The 19,020-nt window shown below is 41.0% G+C and overlaps 1 protein-coding gene across 5 annotated transcripts in view; it reads right to left on the reverse strand.

Moving 5' to 3' along the window:
* Window positions 1-5,244, reverse strand: part of CFAP70 (cilia and flagella associated protein 70) — a 172,418-nt gene extending 167,174 nt beyond the window's left edge. For 4 of the 5 annotated variants that reach the window (XM_066348835.1, XM_066348832.1, XM_066348833.1 and 1 more), the window contains exons 1-3: window positions 5,162-5,244; window positions 3,436-3,538; window positions 1,612-1,798 (exon numbers count right to left, since the gene is read on the reverse strand). In XM_066348835.1, the coding sequence (XP_066204932.1) occupies window positions 1,612-1,798; window positions 3,436-3,498 (250 nt within the window). In that variant the 5' untranslated portion in view covers window positions 3,499-3,538; window positions 5,162-5,244. Of the gene's footprint in view, window positions 1-1,611; window positions 1,799-3,435; window positions 3,559-5,161 lie in introns of those variants that run through there. The other variant, XM_066348834.1, reaches the window with a different exon arrangement.
* Window positions 5,245-19,020: the final 13,776 nt, after the last annotated feature.

Here is a 19,020-nt window from a genome sequence, read left to right on the forward strand (position 1 = left end):
ACCCATAATTTCGTGATATTTATAGTTTAAATAACAAAAATGTATAATTGTAATATATAACTGTATTTAATAAACCAAAAACTAATTGTTTAAACTTACCTGCTTAGTGACTTCTTTGTTCATCTGTCAGTCGGTTTCTTTTGTTGGTCTTGATATTATTTAACTTGTGTGGGGTGCCGTGAACTAAGATAAGTGAGGGGGAAGGGGAATTCTTTAACTAACCTGCCTATTAGTGACTTTTTTGTTGCTAAATTTCATTGGCTAAATCTTCAATTGAAGGTTGGTATTTTGTACACTTCAAGCCCAAGTATGCGCTACTAACTTCATCTGTCAATCTGTTTCTTTTGTTGGTATTGCTATTATTTAATGCTGAGAATAAGGTCTCACAAAAGTATGTAGAGGGAAAAATTGTGAGTAAAGCCATTGCTATATTTTTCAAGGTGCTAAAAGTGTCTGGTAATCGGTTCCAGGCACTTCAAATTTCCTGTTCGTAGTGGCACTCCTCTTGATTCTCCAAACAGCACCTTTCCAGATTCTCAAGCTTTGACCTCAAGTTGACAAACACCTGAGCCCAGATGCTGTCTTGAAATTCTGCAAGTTGCATCTTATGTAAATTAAGATGGCTGCCGCTATTTCTAATGGCGGGAAACAGGCCCTTGCCTCTCCCAGCCTCCCCCTCACTTATCTCAGCAATGATGGTCAATTAGAAATCCACGACACCCAGATTGGATGATGGTTGCTGTGGTTATGTGGTTTCTGGTAATGGTGATCACAGGGCCCCAGAGATGCGTCCCCCCGCGGCATTCCACTGCTCCCTGCTCCGCCGGCAGAAGTGAGGTCAAAGATCCCCTAACGGCCTAACTGTAAGTCCCAGAACTAGACGCTCTGTGACGGAGTTCTGTTGTTTTGGCCTACAGACCTCTCGCACAGAGTGTCTACACTACAGCAAATGTTTTATCCTCGGCTACTGCACCTGGCCATGCAGGAGCCAAGGATGAAATGTGCTTCTCAGCATGCAGCCCCATACTTCTCTGGTATGCGGCCGCGTGTCATCAAAAATGGCTACGCGTGTCAGTGCTGACACACATGTCATAGGTTCGCCATCATGGATCTAGGCAGTAGAAATTCTGAAATAAATAAGAGCCAGCCCAGGTTTCAAAAACTGCCTTCTCTAGCAAGGGAGGCAAGTTAATAATTGCTATACAGTATGGGGAGTATACAGAAGTAAAGATAGGGTGGCCAAGTAAAATATAAGATGCCAATTTTAAAATTTGAATTTCAGATAAACAATGAATAATTTTTTAGTATAAGTACATCCCAAATTTTGTTTTATTTCAAATCTGGCAACCCTAAATACAGGAATATAAAGGAAATGCTCCCAGTTCAGCTTAGAATATAAGGGCTGCAAAGTTCAATCATATATCAAAAAGTATTTGAATACAAACTAGTTAATATTAGTAGGTCATGATGACTGCTGTCATGTTACATAAATTATACTTAGATTAAGAAGATAAGGTATATCCACCTGTCCCAGTAACAGCTACTAATTATCTCAGAATCTCCTCATAATACACTTATATAATTAACATTTTTATAACTGCAAAGACTTACAGAACAGAGGCTTGTGGGCGAGGTCATATAAAGTGATTGCTCCTTCAGGGCTGATCTCAAAACTGCTAGTGAAGTTGTATTTTGCAGTTCCTTCTGAAGAAACAGTAATTTTTGCAGAGTCTCCCAGAACTGTTTGATTAAATTCTGCACGAATAAAGGTAACTGGGGTATCTCCTTTAGAACCTCTCTGTTGACAGAAACATGCTACTTTACAATTATACTCAAATAGAGAATTTACCTATTCACCTGGCAACCCATTTTTACTTGCACTAAATAGTATTTTCTATGTTTTCCTATCAAGTTATATTACAAATACAGAAGAAGTAGGTATATTTCAAATACACAAGAAATTCATTAAACAAATCTAGTTGTAGTTAAATGCAACATTGTATTTAAATGCCATTTATGTTGAAGTTTTTAAAACACACTATGTTTATAAAATTATACTGTGGGCCCTGGCCGGTTGGCTCAGTGGTAGAGCATTGGCCTGGCGTGCAGGAGTCCCGGGTTTGATTCCAGGCCAGGGCACACAGAAGAAGTGCCCATCTGCTTCTCCACCCCTCCTCCTCTCCTTCCTCTCTGTCTCTCTCTTCCCCTCCTGCAGCCAAGGCTCCACTGGAGCAAAGTTTGCCCGGGAGCTGAGGATGGCTCTGTGGCCTCTGCCTCAGGCGCTAGAATGGCTCTGATTGCGGCAGCAACGCCTCAAGATGGGCAGAGCATCGCCCCCTGGTGGGCATGCCGGGTGGATCCTGGTCGGGCGCATGCGGGAGTCTGTCTGACTGCCTCCCCGTTTCCAGCTTTGGAAAAATACAAAAAAAAAAATTATACTGTGGACTGACCATTGGTGGCACAATGGATAGAATGTTGACTTGGGTTTCTGAGGAGGTTCAAAACTCTGATGTTGCTGGCTTGAGCTTGGAATCATATATATGACTTCATGGTTGCTGGCTTGAGCCCTAGGTCACTGGCTCAGTTGCAGCCCCCCGCCCCCTGCTCCATCAAGGCACGGATGAGAAGCAATCAATGAACTACTAAAGTGACACAATGAGTTAATAATGCTTCTCATCTCTCCCTTTCTGCCTGTCTGTTTCTCTCTTTCTCTCTCTAGCTCTCACTAAAAAGAAATATACTGTGAAACATTTGGAAAGGTGAGAAAACCACATAAGAAAATAAATTACCGGTAGTCGCTAATATGCAAGCACTATTAACATTTTAGAATATATTTTCTAGTGTTTTGTTGTGAATATATATGTATATGTGTGTGTGTCTATATGCCCACACATTTATATATACCTTTTAAAACAAGTAGAGAACATTTATTACATCCTGCTTTGGAAAGAGTTGTTTTATTTTTACTTAATATTGAAAGAATATTTTGTCATTTTATTATTCTTATAATTTTAATAGTTACATCATACTGTAGTTTTATTATTTACATCATTCAAATGAAATTAATCACAAGGGAAACTCTGAAAGAATTCAGATCTTTTTCAGGAAAAAAGAACTGCTTTCTAGGAAAATGAAAACTACTTCCTGTTTTACCTGTTAAAATTAGTATTCAAATTGTCAGGTATTTTACACACACAGTAATGTGAATTGCTGATTCTTAGACTATCAGGAAGAAACACTGAGAAGAAAGGACTATGTAAAGTCAGCAGATTTGATGGTACAGGATGATGCAAAAATCCATTCCTCCCTTCAGTGCTCCCAACACATCTTCCCCAATCTACAGGTGTTTGACAGAGACCTGAGCTCAAAGATAAACATATTTTCAAGAAATATGAATAAACTAGGGACTTCTCATATTTCCAAAAATAACTTTACCAATTCATATCCATCCATCACAGTGAGCTGTACAGGTTTGCCTGTTGATGAGATCTGCTCCATGTCGCCACCTGAGCAAAGTCCCTCTGGTCTTCTTTGGTCCCTGTAAACATAATTAATGAACCTGTCCCCTCATGTACCATAGCTGCACAAGTACTCACGTTATTCATAACCAACACTAGGGGAGAATTTAGGGAAATGCAATAGTCCAGTACTACTTTGTAGCCTTTTCAACCTTTGCTGCTAGATAGGCAAGGGCTTGGGAGCTGGACTCAAGGATGATTACACTGGTTAGTGCTAAAAAGATCCTTATACATGTAACCCATTAAGCACAAATTAACACAAGACAAAGAGGGTAGGAATGCCATCACCCAAGTCCCATTTTCAACATCCTACATAGTGATCTTTGGTAGCTTTTTAAAAATATATAAATAGCTCCACTCAAAGGTTATTTAATCTCCTTGTATTACAAAAATATTTTATAACAGAAAAGAAGCAGACACATAGAACGATTAGCCCACTGGGGAAAGTCCTGATATATGTCTTATTTAATCAAAAATCTTTTCTAATTATTTTACAACACTGAAGATACAACTTCAAAAATAAATTTGATGTATTTTTTAAAAGGTCATGTTTTATCACTCAATTCAAAGTGGAACTTAATCCAAGTCAAAAGTTTACTTAGGAAATACGATGCTGAATGTGTCTAGGGCTGATGATACAAAATAAGGAGATACTTTGCTGCCCCAGACTTTATAATTATTCTGCCTCTTTCTAGCTACTCTCTCATTTTCCCACTCACCTAAAAGTCTCATATCACTTGTTCAACACCATGCCTCCAGGCTCACTCAGGCCTAAGGTGCCCTGACAATTTCTTATCAGTTTACATTTGAAATAGCCTTTGCATTCGTTTTCTTCTTTCCTTTTCAATAGTACCACATGTACTAGGCCTTTACTAGCCTGACCCTGGACAAATGCCTAACTTACCTGAGCCTCAGTTTCACCTTCTGTAAACTGAATGACTTCTGACATGTTTCACAGTCTGTTAAATGAATAATATAATTTCTACCCTGTTTCACATTTTTTATGAATATCCACTAAAACAGCAAACCTGCTTAACCTATGAAGCAAACCACAAATGGTATTATTCATATGCACCGTTTTTTTCTGAATGCTCAATTACCCACTTAAAGACAAGTAATCTGTCATTCACATTTATTGCTTCCGAGGGCCTGGTATCAGCATTGTCTGCAAGAAGCATTAGCAGTATATTTGTTGAATAATAAATGCAAGAAATTTGTCTAATTCCAAGTTATGGTCAAGGCTGTCAAATGGGGGCTCCTATTGCCCCCAACAAGGGACGCATTTCTTGTCACCTATTCAGAATAAGCTGCCAGAAGAATCAAATTAGAACCAGGTTAAATGAAGGAGACGATGAGATGCGGTGTGGTGCGAGGCCAAGGGAACAGTTTGCGCTCACTGCGCGGGACCTCGGCACAAAGCGGGAAGGGGGTCCCTGTCTGGCTTTGGGTGGGAGGCCTGCGGGTAGCGGAGCGGCGCCCAGCGGGGGTCGGTGACGCTCAGGTGTGTGCGGGAGTGAAGCAGTGCAGGAGTGCGCTTCAGCTTGGCCACTGCTGAGAGAGCGGAGACTGGGGTAACGGGGTGTGGCCGCGGGGCCAGCAGGCAGGGGAATGGGGGCTTTTCTGAAGAGAGACAGCTGTCTTACCTGCGACAGCCACAGAAGTATTTTTCGCAACTATAGCAACCAATTACTTCTCGCGAGAACTCAGTTTCTGCAATTACCGCCAGTTTTTCCCAAAACACGCGATAACGTTTTGGGTGGTAGAAAACAGGCGGGTGGGAAGGTGAGTTTCTGCGCCTGCGTTCCGGGAACAGTGCGCGCGAGTGCAGCCATACTACCTGGGCTTGCCCGTTTCCACAGGTGGTACTTTCCCTTGGCAAAACTTTTGGTTTAGTGCAAAGTTTTCCACCTTTCAGTTTTGTTTTCTCAACTCTTTTCTTTCACTATCCTTCATAAATAGGAGGGGAACAAAGGAAATATTTTTAAAGATAGAACTTTATTAAATGATTTTGAAAACAGGTCATTAATCTTTCTCCGTAAAAAATGCAGATAAGACAGTATTTTGAAAGGGAGCCTGACTCACTGTTAGTGAGAGTGCATAACAATGCTGCTTCTAGTGCTTAATATTTATACAATTTACAGACTAAAGTAATGATGTTATGAAAGGGCTTTTTGGTTTGTTTGTTTTGTTTTGTTTTTTTAACGAGAGAGATAGAGAGAGGGACAGACTGGCAGGAAGGGAGAGGGATGAGAATGGGAAGCATCAATTCCTCCTTGAGGCACCTTAGTTGTCCATTGATTGCTTTCTCATATGTGCCTGGGGAGGAGGGGTGTGCTACAGCAGAGCGAGTGAACCCTTGCTCTTGCCAGTGACCTTGGGCTCAAGCCAGCGACCTTTGAGCTCAAGCCAGCCACCATGGGGTCATGGGGTCATGTCTATGATCCCATGCTCTAGCCAGTGACCCGCTCTCAAGCTAGTGAGGCCGCGCTCAAGCCAGCGACCTTGGGGTTTCAAACCTGGGTCCTCTGCGTCCCAGCCCAAAGCTCTATCCACTGCGCCACCGCCTGGTCAGGCTTATGAAAGATTTTAATGCATTTGAAAAGTATCATTACTTTAGAGTTAGAATAGCAAAATACAATAGTAAAAACCTGGAAACACCCCAAGTGCCCATCAACAGAAGACTGGGTGAATAAACATATCTATTTGACAAAATAGCACATCACAAAACAGTCACAACATGGAGGAATCTTAGCAGTATACATACTTTAAAATGTTGCAATGTTAACAGCCAGCTTTTGAAATGGCTCCCACTGGCCAAATGAGACAATTTAAGCAGCAAAATAAGCAGTGATAATAATAGATGACAATCCATTGAATAAAATAGAAACACAAGTTCACGCTGACATAAATGGGAAGAAAAGCTCTAAGAGTAGAATGCCAACTCAATAATCGAGAGGAAATAGAGAATTACCATTTGGCACCCACTGTAAAGGTGGATGATTCAGGCAGGAGTCTTCAATGACTGATGGGTGGAAGTTCGATGAGGAATAGGATATTAGCATGATTTTGGAATACTAATCAACCACGAAGGGGAAAACCAAATAACTGAAGAATGAACACGATCAGGTTATCAAGGTTAACATCACCAATGTTGGGAGGAGTCTACATTGTAAGCCTCCTGATGAGACTCACTGGGAAAAGCAAAGCATGTATCATTTTTTGGCATTCCCAATATGAGGGACCCAGATTTGAAGCCCATCCTATAGGAAGTAAAGCCTGTATTCTTTAAAACCACCGAGGAGCCTGACCAGGCAGTAGTGCAGTAGATAGAGCGTCAGACTGGGATGCGGAAGGACCCAGGTTCGAGACCTCGAGGTCGCCAGCTTGAGCGCAGGCTCATCTGGTTTGAGCAAAAAGCTCACCAGTTTGGACCCAAGGTCGCTGGTTACTCGGTCTGCTAAAGGCCCGCGGTCAAGGCACATATGAGAAAGCAATCAATGAACAACTAAGGTGTCAAAACAAAAAACTGATGATTGATGCTTCTCATCTCTCTTCATTCCTGTCTGTCTGTCCTTCTGACTCTCTCTCTGTCCCTGTAAACAAACAAACAAAAAAAAACTCACCAAGGACATGAAAGACTTGGAAATGTTCTAGATTAAAGGAGTCTCAAAATACATGACAACTAAATGTAATATGTATTCCTGTATAGCATTTTAGACCAGAAAGGAGAGGGACATTGTTGGGACAGTGGGGGAAATTTAAATGGGCTTAGTGTACTGGACAATAGTAATGTACCAGTATTGATTTCCTGATGTGAAAGGTTCTTTGCTGTTATGCAGGAGGGTGACCCTGTTTGGGGGAAAATATACACGGGAGTGTTTAGTAATGATGGGACATCATGTCTACAGTATGCTCTGCTAACCCTCAAAAGGAAAAGACTAGCAACAAGAGTTATTTGCACATGTAAACACATACACAGAGTGAGCAATGAACCAATTAAATATTAACTACTTGAAAATCTGAGTGAAGGGGACATGGGAGTTTTTGTACTGTTTTGGTGACTTTTCTATACATTTGAAATTATTTTCAAAGAAAATTTTATTTAAACTATACACATACATACATGCCACTTTCTATGGAAACTCCAAGCTTAGGACAGTTACCAGAGGAAAATTTTTTAAACAAATTTTATTTCTGCTAATAAAAATATTAAAATTATAAAAATTAAGAAAAAAAGAGTTTTAAAAGTTGCAGTGTTATAAACTAATAAAGTTTCTCAAAATAAAACATGGAACTATTGAGAAGGCAATTCTCTTTGGAATTTTTCCCAAGTGTGAGTTGTGAGTGAGTTTGCATTTGAGAGCCTCTCTACCTTGCACAGGACATCCTTTTTTTTTTTTAAATAACAAGATTGAGTTAGGACTAAGTCTTTGCTAGGGAACTGTTTTCATGATCTTGGTCTATTTAGTATTTTATTTCAAGGCCTAGGCAATGGAGGATTAGTCACTTCCTTAAACATAATTGATCCTCATTAGACTGTAGGTAGGCAAAGCTTCATATTCTTCGTATTCATCGTATTCTTCTAGAGTGCTTAGTAGTGGCCATTGTGAAATTCCTATAGTCCTTATGAGGAAAGGCATCCAAATGTTTTTTGACTGATTTAAAACATCCACTTGCATATGAAAAACATAGAAAAGGCCCTCTTTGGTGCTACAGAAGACCCAATAGTACTGATAATCAAAAATAAATTATCTACATATACAAATCAATTTGGGGGAAGCTATAAAATCTAATAAAATTCAAAATTCTCAGATTAGATTTAAAAGATACTATATTAACAGTCTCTTTTCTCATTACTCAAAAAGATTTGTTTCTAATTAATTTGTTTTTAAAGTCAATTTACTTCTGACAACATACAAAAATACAATAAATGTATTGGTCATTCCTCCAATTGATCTACAATTCAAAAGCATTCACCGAGTACATCCCAGATGGGATTTTTTGTTGTTGCAGAGATTGATAAACTAATTCTAAAGTTAACATAGAGATACAAGGGACCTAGAATAGCCACCATAATCTTGAAAAAGAAGTTATAGGCCTCACACTTCCCAATTTCTTAACTTATTATTAAGCTACTGTCATTAAGTAATTCAGTACAGTAACAAAGGCCTAAGGATAGACATAGATAAATGGAATTGAATTAAGAGTTCAGTATAAACCTTTATATTTATGGTCAAATTTTTTTAAGAGAGACAGGAAGGGAAGAGAGAGAGAGAGAGAGAGACAGGAGCGTTCATTTGTTGTTCTACTTTGTTGTGCATTTGTTGGTTGCTTCCCATATGTGTTCTGACCTGGGATCAAACCTGTAACCTTGTCTTTTTAGGACAACGCTCTTATCAGCTGAGCTAACTGGCAGGGGGCTTTATGGGTTTTGTTTTGTTTTGTTTTTTTGAGAGGAAGAGGAAGAGAGAGAGAAACATCAATTTGTTGTTCCACTAATGTATGCATTCACTGATTGATTTCTTTTTGTGGTGTGTGTGACAGAGACAGAGAGAGGGACAGATAGGGACAGACAGACAGGAAGGGAGAGAGATGAGAAGCATCAATTCTTTGTTGCGGCATTTTAGTTGTTCACTGATTGCTTTCTCATATGTGCCTTGACCAGGGGGCTACAGCAGACCAAGTGATTCCTTGCCCAAGCCAGCAACCTTGGGCTCAAGCTGGTGAGCCTTGCTCAAACAAGATGAGCCCACACTCAAGCCAGTGACCTCAGGGTTTTGAACCTGGGTCCTCCATGCCCCAGTCCGACACTCTATCCACTGTATCACCGCCAGGTCAGGCTACCGATTGATTCTTGTATGTGCCCTGACTGGAAAATAAACTTACAACCTTGGCATGTCAGGATGACACTCTTACCAACTGATCTACCTAGCCAGGACAATGGTCAATTTTTGACAATTTTGACAATTTGTGTCAAGACACTTCAATGGGGAAAGAACAGGCTTTCCAATAATGCTAGGACAACTGGATATACAAATGCAAAAGAAAGAAGTTGAACATCTACCTCACACCATGTATAAAAATTAACTAAGATGTCAACAACTTAAATATAAGAACCAAAACAGTACGTTTTGGAAAAAAAAAATAACAACAAGAAAAACAAGGGTAAATCCAAGAAACAAGGCAATGGTTTCTTAGACATAACCCCCAAAACACAAGCAACCAAAAAAAGAGAAATTGAACTTCATTAAAATGTAAAAGTTTTGTGCATCAAAGGACACCATCAAGAAAGTTAAGACAACCCAGAGAATGGGAGAAAATATTTGTAAATTTGTATTGTGTGTGTATGAATATATATTTTTTATATGTTATGTTGCTTTTACATCTTAAAAAAACATTCTGGATGGGAAAGACTGACCCTCCCTGAGAGGCAATTCTTAGATGTAGCAAAGGGCCAGCTAGGGGCATGCCTTTGATATGCAAACCAACAATCCAGAGCCATAACCTCCAGTATCCTGCTCTGCACCCCAGAAAGCAATTGTTTATTTCTCTGCTTGAATCACTTCTGGCAACTGAAGGTCACCCAAAACTATTCAAACTAGCCAATCCTAAACTGCTTGCCCAGCTCTGCCTTGCCTTTCTCTTGGAAACCCCAATAAAGGCCACGTCCTAATTACTCCTCCAGGCTCTTGACCACCCTGGCACCTTTCCCATGTGACCCTGTGTGTACAGTGCCTCCTGTCTCTAGGACGTTTGAATATAATAGTTTTCCTGAGTGATAGATATGTGTATTCCAAACTGCCCTCTTGATGTTCCGCTTATCTGTCAGACCTCACCCTTACTGGACTATCGCCCCTGAGACAGAGGAATTCTAAAAAAGCTGACAAGCCACCCCAAGGAGGGGCTCCGGACATACCAGGACTTTTGATTCAATACCCACATGCTCGAAGCCCCCCAAGGAGGAGCATTCCGGACATACAGGACTTTTGCCTCAGTATCCCCTCAGGCTCTCCCAAACACTATATAACTCGCCCCTAGTCTGTAACCAGTGCTCTTCTCCCCAAGAGAAGTGCCTGGCAGGGTTCCTTTCTTCCTTTCAATAAAGCCTGTTACTCTGGTCTTTCGGACTCCTATGGATTCCAACACTGAGCCCCTATTGCCTCCTCTTGTGGCCGCACCTGTTGGTAAACCAAAATTAATTTTTAGCCTGTAATTGTGATAAGGTGCCAAAGAATTGCAAAAATTAACATTAGTATTTTAGAAGAAAGAGTCAGGCCCACTTACCCATCCTTTCTGAAAAGAAAAAAAGCCCAGGGAAAGAGATTAAAGGGGCAAAAGTTAGTAACTAATCATAGCTTAACTATAGTTCTCTGGAAGACTGAGGCTACTACTTATAGACAACAAAGAACTTCCTCTTCCCCTTCAATAAGATCCTTAGGAGACAATGTTTACATATCCTACAGTTTCTAACTCTTCCTCCCCTCCTGGAGTCCTGAGAGTGATGTTTACCTCTAGACCATTGGTCCCCAACCCCTGGGCCGCAGACCGGTACAGGTCCGCAGAGAAAGAATAAATGGCCCTGGCCGGTTGGCTCAGTGGTAGAGCGTCGGCCTGGCATGCGGAGGTCCCGGGTTCGATTCCCGGCCAGGGCACACAGAGGAAGCGCCCATCTGCTTCTCCCCCCCTCCCACTTCCTTCCTCTCTGTCTCTCTCTTCCCCTCCCGCAGCCAAGGCTCCATTGGAGCAAAGATGGCCCGGGCGCTGGGGATGGCTCCTTGGCCTCTGCCCCAGGCGCTAGAGTGGCTCTGGTCGCAAAAGAGCGACGCCCCAGAGGGGCAGAGCATCGCCCCCTGGTGGGCAGAGCATCGCCCCTGGTGGGCGTGCCGGGTGGATCCCGGTCGGGCGCATGTGGGAGTCTGTCTGACTGTCTCTCCCCGTTTCCAGCTTCAGAAAAATACAAAAAAAAAAAAAAAAGAATAAATGACTTACATTATTTCCATTTTATTTATATTTAAGTCTGAACGATGTTTTATTTTTTTAAAATGACCAGATTCCCTCTGTTACATCCGTCTAAGACTCACTCTTGATGCTTGTCTCGTAAGTTCAACAATTATATTTTAAAATACCAGTTTTTACACCGGTCGCATAATTTTATTTTGTGCATTTATCTGCCCCACCCTAAAGGCCAGTCTGTGAAAATATTTCCTGACATTAAACCGGTCTGTGGCCCAAAAAAAGTTGGGGACCACTGCTCTAGACAAAGGGATCACCAGCCAACTCCCCCTTGCTTGTAAAACCTGCATTCTGTAACATTTTGAGGAGCCACTGTGCCACCTCACCCGCAGGTGTTGTAAAGTACCAAAAGCTACAGAATCACTATTCATATTTTAAGAGGCTTAAAGAACATTTTATTAATTTGGGTTAAGGTGTGCAGAGAAATTGTGAGAATAGTCTCTGTACTGTGTGATTGGCATAACCAGGATGGCCCTTGGCATTGTATTGTAAATGCAAAGGGGAGGAAAACATGGATTCCCTGACATTCCACCACACCTGTGGGGAAAGGGGTGAATGGCTAGCCAGGTGCAGGAAGAGAAAAGCCAAAATAAACCTTTTTCTTATAGTAATGAGCCATTTGCGGACATTTGTCCCCATGAAACTACCTCTTCTATGTAAATGCATATGGTTAATACGTGTGACTCTGGAGAGATGGCAGATAAACACTAAAAAATATAGGAATGAACTTTAATATGTAAAGAGACATCTTTCTACCATTGTGTTGACTTGTAAATTTTGTTTTCTCCAAAATGATGTATGGCTTGCAAATTGAACATGGTCCTATCATGTTAAAGGACATATGACTATAACCAATAGTGGTAAAGGACACCTAATTGCAATTTTTACTTCTGTACTTCCCACTTACAAAACTATAAAAACTAGGTAGAACAAAGGGCCGGCATGCTCTCCCTCAGATTTCTGTCGGAGTTACCGCCACTTGGCCAAGCTAGACAATAAAGCTTTGATGTGTAATCAACGGATTTTGTTTGTGTCTTCAACGTTTCAAGTCCCTCTGGATTAGGCTTAACACATTTTATATGCTTTCTAATAATCATCCCTCTTGAAATCCTTTATATGTATAAAAACTTGTAAACTAAACAAGTGGGGACTAGCTTGTTAGGTTTCCAAGGATATTTTCATTTGGCCTCTCTCCTTATCCTAAGCTAACCATTTCGCTGTGGTGACAGGGATGAGGGGTAGACACCAGAAGATTTGGGAATGTCTTTAATATGTAAAACAACATTTATCGCTATTGTGTTACCTTGTAAATTTTAACATGTAGGAATGTTTTTTTCCTTTTAATAGATCCTATAGACCAGGGGTCGGGAACCTATGGCTTGTGAGCCAGATGTGGCTCTTTTGATGGCTGCATCTGGCTCTCAGACAAATCTTTAATTAAAAAAGTAATGTTAAAAATATAAAACATTCTCATGTATTACAATCCATTCATTTCCTACTGCTCATGTTCATGGTTGCGGGTGGCTGGAGCCAATCATAGCTGTCCTCTGGGACACCACCAAATTTTTATTGGATAATGCATAACATACACGGGTCATTGTATGGCTCTCACAGAATTACATTTTAAAATATGTGGTGTTCATGGCTCTCTCAGCCAAAAAGTTTCCTGACCCCTGCTATAGATGAATGTTGTAAGCTTGTTAATGATTTGACTATTGTGTCATGCTCCCCCTCCTTTTCCCCCCAACCTGTATGTGATCAAGTCTATATAACTAGCCTCAGAGCTATCTTCAAGGCTGCACGATTTGGGTTAGCTATACCCCATGTAAATCATATGTAGCCGGCTTATTAATAAATCTCCTATAAAGCTGAGGAGCCACTGAGCCATTTCACCCACAGGTGTTGTAAAGTACCAAAGGCTACAGAATTAATATTAATATTTTAGGAGGCTTGGAGGACATTTTATTAATTTGGGTTAAGAGAAATTGTGAGAATAGTCTCTGTGCTGTGTGATTAGCATAACTAGGATGGCTCTTGCCATTGTATTGTAAATGAAAAGGGAAGGAAGCATAGATTCCCTGACATTCCACCACACCTGTGGGGAAAGGAGTGAATGGCTAGCCAGGTGCAGGAAGGGAAAAGCCAAAATAAACCTTTTCTTATAACTATGAGCCATTTGCGGGCATTTGTCCCCACGGAAACTACCTCTCTTATGTAAATGCATGTGGTTAATACCTCTGACTCTGGACAGAGAGATGGCGGATGAACACTAGAAAATATAGGACTGCCTTTTAATATGTAAAGAGATATCTTTCTACCAGTGTTGACTTGTAAATTTTGTTTTCTCCCAAATGATGTATGGTTTGCAAATTGAACGTGGTCCTATCATGTTAAAGGACATATGACTATAACCAATAGCAGTAAGGGGCTCCTAATTGCAATTTTTGCTTCTGTACTTCCCACTTAAAAAACTATAAAAACTAAGTAGAACAAAGGGCCAGCGCGCTCTCCGTCAGATTTCTGTCGGAGTTCCCGCCGCTTGGCCAAGCTAGACAATAAAACTTTAATGTGTAAACGACGGACTTTGCTCCTGTCTTCCATATTTCAGGTCCCTCCGAATTTGGATTAACAAAGCCAGTAGCCACGGCCACCATCATCATAGCTGCCTGGCCTATGCAGGTTCATATTGGATTCAGACAGTTGGTAAAGAAACAACAGAGCCAAAAACTGATGAGCCATCATCTTTAATCCTAGCTTGCACCCAGCAGGCAGGTAAAACACACACTGGGCTCCAAAACCCACTCACATTCAGTGCTCACAAAGCCACTGACTTACCCGAGTTTCCTAGAATCAAAGGTTTCTAGCTCACCAGACTTACTCACCTCTGTTCCCCATCTCCTCCCTTCTTTCTACCTGCACAAACTGCACATACTGGCTTCTCCTTCAACACTCCGCCAGATGTGGCTCTTTTGATGGCTGCATCTGGCTCACAGACAAATCTTTAATAAAAAAGTTAGTAACATTAAAAATATAAAACATTCTCATGTATTACAATCCATTCATTTCCTACTGCTCATGTTCATGGTTGCCGGTGGCTGGAGCCAATCACAGCTGTCCTCCTGGACAACACCAAATTTTTACTGGATAATGTGTAACGTACATGGGTCGTTGTATGGCTTTCACGGAATTACATTTTAAAATATGTGGTGTTCATGGCTCTCTCAGCCAAAAAGTTTCCCAAACACTGAAATAGAGGGATGGGGTCACTCTCTGGTCAGTTTCACCTTCAAAGAATGTCACCAGGTGGGTCTGCCCTCTGCACACTCTGGAATGTGTAAACCATTTGCTCCTAAGTGTCCTTGGCTAGGGAAGATAAGATCTTGTGATTTATTAGATGGCTGTAAATTGCTTGGCCGACTGTTTAGCTATCTGTTTTTCCATTCTACTTGCCAAAGTATTTTTCTAGCTTCTTACTAACCTGCCTCACAAGGACACCTGGAAGCAGACAGTTTATATCTCTCCTCCCCAATCAAGTGAGTAGCTTAAATCACACTAGTCAGGGAGAGAGATAGCAGAGACCCATTTCGTGTCATAAGTGCCAGCAAAACCAAAGAAAAAATTAAGTCAGGGAAATAACAACGAAACAATGAGAGCCAGAAAAACCCAATACAGAGGTGAAGCTGACCAGAGAATGATCCTGAACCCCTCTATACTCGTTTTGATGAATCAGCATATTAAAGAACACACCTGGGAAACTGATGAATATTCTTTTGAGATCCTCCTGAGATCTCCTCTAAACTTCTTGCCTTGAGAAAACAGATAAAAACCCTCAAGACAGAGGACCCAGTACATACTCTCCCCTGAGCTTGCCAGTGCCTCACTTTCCTTGAGTACAAACTTTTACTTTCTCCTAAGCTCCAAGGGCCCTCCCTCTTCAGTGAGTGAAAAGCAGCCCCACGTTTTGGCTCACTTTTGTCATTAAGACTTTTACTTCTCAGTGAGTCTAGGCAGCCAAGCCGCGGCTCACATCTATTACTGTGACTTCCTTTCCTGAGTCTACTTCTATCCTAAAGGCTTCCTTTGTTCCACTGTCCCAAGCTTTAATAAACATACTCTCAAAATCACCTATACCCCTGGTCGGCAAACCACAGCTCGCAAGCCACACGCGGCTCTTTGGCCCCTTGAGTGTGGCTCTTCCACAAAATACCACATGCAGGCGCTACCTCGATAAGGAATGTACCTACCTATATATTGATAGTTTAAGTTTAAAAATTTTGGCTCTCAAAAGAAATTTCAATCATTGTACTGTTGATATTTGGCTCTGTGGACTAATGCATTTGCCGACCACTGACCTAGACTTCAAGTCTTCAATTCTTACCTGCATGAAGTCAAGGACCACACATCTCAGACTGTGCTAGGGCAGACCCACCTCACACCATTCCCTTCCCAGCAACAAATTGGCCATGGGGATTATACCTCAGCAGATACATTTCTTCTTGGGGTCCACAGCTGACCATATTATAAAAGAATACAAAACAAAATCATATCTGACAGGGTCTATTATCAAAAATATATAAATAACCCTACAACTCAACAATAAAAAGACAAACAACCCAACTTAAATATGGACAAGCTATTTGAATAGCCATTTTTTCCTAAAGAAAACATGCAAATAATAAACATAAGAAAATATGCTCACTAGTCATTAGTGAAAATGTAAATCAAAACCAAAATGAGATGCCACTTAACCTCTACTGAGATGGCTATAATCAAATAGACAATGATAGTATTGGTGAGGATGAAGAAAAATTAGAAACTCATTCGTTGCTGTTAGGATTTTACAGTGGTGCCAGTGTTTCAGAAAATAATTTGAAGAGCCTCAAAAAATTAAACATAAAGATATTGTGGTAATTCTATTTCCACAGCCAAGAGAACTGAAAATGTGTCCACACAAAAATGTCCATAGCAGCATTATTCATAACTGAAAGATGAAAACAACCTAAGTATCCATCAATTAATGAATGCACAAACAAAATGTATATCTAAACAATGGGTTATTCATCCATAAAACAAAATCAAGTATTGCTTGACAGGTGGTGGCTCAGTGGACAGAGCATCGACCAGGCACGTTGAGGACCCAGGTTAGAAATCTTGAGGTTGCAGGCTTAAGCGCAGGCTCACCAACTTGAGCATAGGGTCACTGGCTTGAGTATGGGATCATTGAAATGACCCCATGGTCGCTGGCTTGAGCAAGGAGTCACTGGCCCAACTGGAGCCCCCCAGTCAAGGCATGTATGAGAAGCAATCAATGAACAACTAAAAGTGCCACAACTACAAGTTGATGCTTCTCATCTCTCTCCCTCCCTCTTTCTTTTTTTAAGAGAGAGAGAGGGACAGATAAAGACAGACAGACAGAAACAGAGAGAGATGAGAAGCATCGATCATCAGTTTTTCACTGCAATACCTTAGTTGTTCATTGATTGCTTTCTCATATGTTCCTTGACCGCAGGCCTTCAGCAGACCAAGTAACCCCTTGCTCGAGCCAGCAACCTTGGGTCCAAGCTGGTGAGCTTTTGCTCAAACCAGATGAGCCCGCGCTCAACCTAGGGGTCTTGAACCTGGATCCTCCGCATCCCAGTCTATCCAGTGTGCCACTCTATCCAGGGTGCCACTGCCTGGTCAGGCCTCTTTCTCTCCTAATTAAAAAACAATTTTTAACTTAAAAAAGACAAAGTATTGATTCATGCTACAACAGATAGATCTTAAAACATTAAGTATGCTAATTGAAAGAAGCCAGACACAAAGGGCCACATAAATGATTTTATTCATATGAAAAGCCCCAAATAGGCAAATCCAGAGACAGAAAGATTAGTGATTGCCATAGGCTGGACAGGAAGGGGAATGAGTAGTGACTGTTAATGAGTATAAAGGGTATTTTCTGGGTGATGAAAATGTTTAAATTGTGGTAACAGTTGTAAAAATTTGTAATTATTCTAAAAAGTACTGAATTGTACACTTTAAAAGGGTGAATGGTATATATATATCAAGTTTAAAAATCTATTGCTGGTATCTTTTTTAAATACCTTTTACTCCTTTCTTACCTTTACCAAAACCCATCACTGTCACTTTTTCAAACTCTAGATCAAAACCAAACTTTTAAAATTTATTCATTTTAGAGAGAGGGGAAAGAGAAAGGAAAGCGTGTGTAGGGGGAGGGGGGAGCATCAATTTGTAGTTGCTTCCCATGTGTGCTTTGACCAGGCAAGCCCAGGGTTTCAAACCTAGGACCTCAGCATTCTAGGTCAATACTTCACCCACTATTGCCACCACAGGTCAGCCAAACACCAAATCTTATTTTTTTTGTATTTTTTGAAAGTGAAAAGTGGGGTGGGGGGAGGTAGTGGGAGGGGAGGCAGACAGACCCCCGCATGTGCCCAACTGGGATCCACCTGGCACGCCCACTAGGGGGCGATGCTCGGCCCATCTGGGGTGTTGCTTGTTGCAGCAGGAGACATTCTAGCGCCTGAGGCAGAGGCCATGGAACCATCCTCAGTGCCTGGGCCAACTTTGCTCCAATGGAGCCTTGGCTGCAGGAGGGGAAGAGAGAGAGATAGAAAGTAGAGGGGGAGGGGTGGAGAAGCTGATGGGTGCTTCTCCTGTGTGCCCTGGCTGAGAATTGAACCTGGGACATCTACCCACCAGGCTAATGTTCTACCATTGAGCCAACCGGCCAGGGCCAAAACCCACTTTTTTTAATGAAACTTTTTAAAACAATCACATCAGCCCTAGTCGGGTAGCTCGGCTAGTTAGAGCAAGCCAGTTCAATCCCCAGTCAGGGCACATACAAGAATCAACCAACCAATGATGCACAAATAAGTGAAACAACAAACTGATGTTTCCCTCTCTCTCTCTCTCCTTTCTTCCCTCTAAAAATCAATAAATCTTTTAAAATTAAAAAATAAAAATCAGCCTGACCTGTGGTGGCACAGTGGATAAAGCATCGACCTGGAAATGCTGAGGTCGCCGGTTCAAAAACCTGGGCTTGCCTGGTCAAGGCACATATGGGAGTTGATGCTTCCAGCTCCTCCCTCCCTTATCTCTTTCTGTCTCTCCTCTCTCTCTCTCTCTCTCTAAAATGAATAAATTAAAAAAAAAATTAAAAAAAAAATCAGGGAGTCAATAAAGATATTTAGGGGGTTTTAGTAGACATAAAAGTAAGCTATGTATTTTATGCATCTTAACACTTACACCCTTTTTTAGAAGTTGATACAGGTAATACTAACCTACTTTCTATGTGTAAGGTTTAGTGTTTATGAGTAAAGAATACCAATTTATGTAATATGTAAATTAGGTTTTAAGAGCTGAATTTCTTTTTAAGTAATATAGTTTTGAAATACCACCAATTATAACTGTACAATGGACCTAGTAGGATTTTGGCAGGCAGAATGATTAGTAACCGTTTTTAAAATTCAATATCAATTACACAGAA

The sequence above is a fragment of the Saccopteryx leptura genome, chromosome 9 (assembly GCF_036850995.1).
Source record: "Saccopteryx leptura isolate mSacLep1 chromosome 9, mSacLep1_pri_phased_curated, whole genome shotgun sequence".
Classification (NCBI taxonomy): domain Eukaryota; kingdom Metazoa; phylum Chordata; class Mammalia; order Chiroptera; family Emballonuridae; genus Saccopteryx; species Saccopteryx leptura.